The sequence below is a fragment of the Sinocyclocheilus anshuiensis genome, unplaced genomic scaffold (assembly GCF_001515605.1).
Source record: "Sinocyclocheilus anshuiensis isolate Anshui unplaced genomic scaffold, SAMN03320099.WGS_v1.1 scaffold708, whole genome shotgun sequence".
NCBI classification, from domain to species: domain Eukaryota; kingdom Metazoa; phylum Chordata; class Actinopteri; order Cypriniformes; family Cyprinidae; genus Sinocyclocheilus; species Sinocyclocheilus anshuiensis.
Window position 1 is genome coordinate 194,583 of NW_015555881.1, and position 4,473 is coordinate 199,055.

Below are 4,473 nucleotides of genomic sequence, written 5' to 3' on the forward strand. Positions count from 1 at the left end.
CCTGAACCATCTGCTGGTAAAACCGGCACATCTGTTATGCGGAGTTGGTGTATCGTACGTAGCAATCATGATGCAGATGCAGCTGACATCCATTTACAAGCACAACAATGTGAGTATCGGTAGCCTGAAGGGTGATAATCTCACCAGAGAAGGTTTAAAGTCAACATGAAATTATGTGTTTCTGTGTTAACAGGATATTTGACAAGAAAAACATGGGACGAGACTTTTTATCCATTGGGAGTTGATTGCGCTGTTAAATATGACCAAAATTATGGATATGTTCGATTGAGGAGCTGAAAAATAAGAGTTCTTGATGATGTCATCCAAAAAGGAAGGTCGTTTTAGAGGCGGAGCAAGTTACGGTAATTGTGCCTATTAAGACCAGGAATGTGTGATTTCATGTTGACTTTAATAGCACGCTTTGGTCTGTTCTCAGGTGCTACATACATGTAGGTCATTATAAAATACCATGATATGGTCCCCATCTAGAGAACTTAATCACAGAGACGTTCAAGTAAAATCTCACAAGAGTCTTTTGAACAAGCTTTCAACAGTCAGCGCCTTCAGCCAATCACATTTTTTCATATTACCTCTAGAAATGAGCTCTGCAAAGCATACAATTTGGACTTAGGATATTGCACAGACTGGTAAGCCGTCCATGTTAGTTTGCCAAGTGAAGCACCATCAGTTTTCCTGCACACGCTCCGTTTATGAGGTTGAGTGTGGGCTGCTAGTCTGTAACTAATCCCAACGTTCTCTTCATTTCAGTGTGCAGAAAAGCATGAATAAAAAGTATTTTTAGTGCTTCTGGAAAACATCTGATCAGACTGTGTCCTATAAAGTAAAGTCCTTTTGTAAAAAAAGAAAGGCGTGGCTTTGTTTATTTAATTTTTTTGGCATCTGTTTATGATTTTGTGTTCTATGTTCCATCCACACGTCTATTGTTCAGGTTTAGTTTTCATTCAGCATAACATTTTTGTAACAATCTGTTGAAGAACATTCCTAAAGATTGTCTTCAGATACTCCCAACCAAATCCTCCAAGGTTACAGTTGCTCTGAGCGGATGACGTGGAAAAGCGTAACATTGTACAGGACCTGATGTCCGTTATTCCAAGCATACAGTGCGCGATCTCGTGGGTTATAGTCCAGCATAGAGATGTGCGAGTACTTGTTCTGCAGAACGATATCGATGTATTCATATGTCGAGGAGTTGGTCTGGTAGGCGTAGTAGACTTTCGTCCCTCCCGAGTAGCCGTTGGTCACGTAGAGCGTCCCGCAAATCATAAACGACTCCCCGGCACTGCGCCTCGGGTGATTGGTCGTCCAGGTCTGGATTATATGCAGGGTGAGAGGGTGGAGCTTGCTGATGACGATGTTCCCCGCGTTCTGATTGGTGGCGTAGATGGCCCAGAGCCCGCCCTCGTCCACCATGAGGTCGATGTCGGAGTGTCCGCCCCAGGCGTAGTGGTAGGTGTTGCTGAAGCCCGCGTTGTCCAGACGCTGAGATTTACTTATGGTGGACGTCTTGAAGTCAAACTTGATGATCATGTTGCTCTGGAACTTGTTAAAATAAATGGAGCCATTGTACACCACCTGACCCGTCCCGGACCAAGGGTGCGGCAGCCGGTGAGACGTGAAGTTATCCGACGTCATAAAGTCCGCCATTGACTTGTACTCCCGCACAAAGCGGTTGTTATGGTAACCATCCATGTACCACACCTGGACAGAAGCGAGAGAGTAGGTGATTAATATAAATGACTAACAATAAGAGGAATTGAGTTAATGAGACACATCCCTGTAGCACAAGTATGTTGACCAGATGTGCATTAGTTTTCATTTGGAGGATGACATTTTTAGCATTTCCTTACAGTATGTCTGCCGAAACATTCCCTGTCGGATGTTCACACAACATGCAGCAGATGTTTGTCAGAATGTATATTGAATCTAATCTTTTTAAGATGTTCATCAGGGTTGTGCTCCATTTTGAATTGAATTTGAATTTGAATTAGAATTAAACATGTGGTAGCAAACAGGAACTTGAATTTAAATTCAGATTTGAATGTTTATCAAGATAAACTTTGAACTTTGAATGTTGGCTTGACAAAGTCTTGTTTGAAAATTTTGTAGTTTAAAAAACCTTGAAGTTTGTAGGTAAGAAGGTGGATGGATGGATAAGCGTATGGATGGATTGATGGATAGATGGATGGATGGATAGATAGATGGATAGGCAGATAGATAGATAGATAGAAGTACTGAAGGTTAAACTACAGACTAAACCTTTCAACGATCAATCGAAGTGGGTCAAGTTGTTCTTTATTTTGCCAGTGCTTGCATTTGAAGTACTGAAGGTTAAACTACAGACTAAACCTTTCAACGATCAATTGAAGTGGGTCAAGTTGTTCTTTATTTTGCCAGTGCTTGCATTTGATTTTTAGGTTCTGGCATGAATTTGCCAGCACAGCAGGACATGTTCAGCGAGGTCTTAATTAAATTCCAGACTGAAGGTGTCCATCCTTCCCTGGCTGTGGCAGAACGCAGGCGGTGAAAACTGACAGCCATGAAGTTGCTGTGTGCCAGGCATTACGAACCCTATGGGGATAATTCCAGATAATTCTGGATAAAAGCGACTCTCCGTGGAGAATTCCCAGCATGGCTGGGGCTTCTGTCTCTCGGTGAGTGAATGGAAAGGTAGAGCAGACACGCTTATGGAATATTCCAGAGCCTTGCAGCCCAGCGGGACGTCTTTGTGCTCTCTATAGGAGGCACGAGGCAGTAAACAACATCTACTGTATATATCAACATACACACTCACTCTCTCTTCTGCATGTTTGAACATACTGCCCAACATTTACCTCTTTTGAAATCCACATTTGTTCACTGCATGACGGTAGCAATAACATTTGATTAGATTTCACTGTGTTTTAACAGCTTTTTTCACAATATAAACTGTTCCAAAGCAGCTTTACACATAACAGTGTGGTAATACTCTCAGTGAGCGAGTCCTGGACAGAGGTGGCGACTATAAAATCCCCAAAAGTAGAAGGAAGTGCCAAGAATCAGCTGAGGGCACTCATCCTTTGGCCAACACCAAAATAACACCATAAACCATTTTTTCCCCCCAACAGATATTTTTTCGGGCCAGGATCTGATCAGCTTTCCATATAAAACTTTGGGTTTGTGTTGTATAGTTGGCAAAGAGAGAAAATATAGCCAGTATACAGTTCAAAAGTTGTTCTTTAAATTATTATATATTTTTTTAAATAGTAATTTATGATAAAAAATACAGTAAATCAGTAATATTTTGAAATCTTATTATGATTTTAAAATCACTGTTTTCTCATTTAATATATATTAAAATGTAATTTATTCCTGTGATAAACAAGCTGAATTTTTAGCATCATTACTCCAGTCTTTAGTGTCACATAATCATTCAAAAATCATTCTAATATGCTGATTGGCTGCTCAAGAAACATTGTGTTGAAAACAGTCGTGCTGCTTAATATTTTTATGGAAAATTTGTGTGAGAAATATTACCTTGGCAATTAGCTGAAATATGGATGATGGATGGATAGACAGACGGATGGATGCTTTGAATAGAAAGTTCAAAAGAAAAGCATTTATATGAAATATAAATGTTTGTAAAATTCTGCATGTCTTTACTGTCACCTTTGATCAATTTAATGCATCCTTAATGAAAAAAGTATTGATTTATTAGGCATCACTATTTTATAATGTACAAAAAATAGACCTATTCATTTTGAGATCTATCATTTAATTTTTATTTCAATAAATTGCTTTAGTGAGTCCAATGTCAATCATTAAATTCTAATAAAATCTGCTTTGCAGAGAAAAGTGTGTAAAACACAGTAAATAATCCTCTCTGATAATCATATACATGCAGTATAAATATTAGCTTGTCCTTTGAAATATGGATGCCAGGACTCTTTTTTTGTTGATCTGTAAAGTTTCTGGTAGCATTGCTATTTTTAGTATCAGGCCACAAAATACCTTTATTGTCAGAAGTTGGAAATCAAATAGGAATATGATCAGAATATAGAACACAGGATTAATATTTGACAATATTCTGGTCGGTCACAGGGCGTCTGTTCGGGCTTTAACTTAATGCTCACGCAGAGCATGAATGCTGCTCCATCTCTGTGTGGTATCCCTGACAGCAACACGCTACTCTGCCAAAGCTTTTCATCTTTGAAGAGCCAAAAACCGCTCTGAGATATTGCTTATTGTTCCCTCCCACACATACACACCCCTCTCTCTCTCTCTCTCTCTCTCTCTCTCTCTCTGTCTCTCTCTCTCTCTCTCTCTCCCTCTCTCCATGCTCTGTCTGTCTCACACATACAGCCTACGGTCTCATCAATCTTTGAGAACAAGAGCCTCCAACCCAAAGTGTGAGAAAAACAGAATAAGAGGGAGGGGGAAAGCGCTAAAACCAGGTCTGTGGGTGAATATGAAGGT

At 39.8% G+C, this 4,473-nt stretch overlaps 1 protein-coding gene across 3 annotated transcripts in view; it reads right to left on the reverse strand.

Annotated features, from left to right (window-relative positions):
- Window positions 1-358: 358 nt before the first annotated feature.
- LOC107675788 (noelin-like) overlaps window positions 359-4,473 on the reverse strand; it is a 30,945-nt gene continuing 26,830 nt past the window's right edge. For all 3 annotated transcript variants that reach the window (XM_016470249.1, XM_016470248.1, XM_016470247.1), the window contains exon 6: window positions 359-1,719. In XM_016470249.1, coding sequence (XP_016325735.1) covers window positions 1,045-1,719 — 675 coding nt within the window. In that variant the 3' untranslated portion in view covers window positions 359-1,044. The remainder of the gene's footprint in view (window positions 1,720-4,473) is intronic.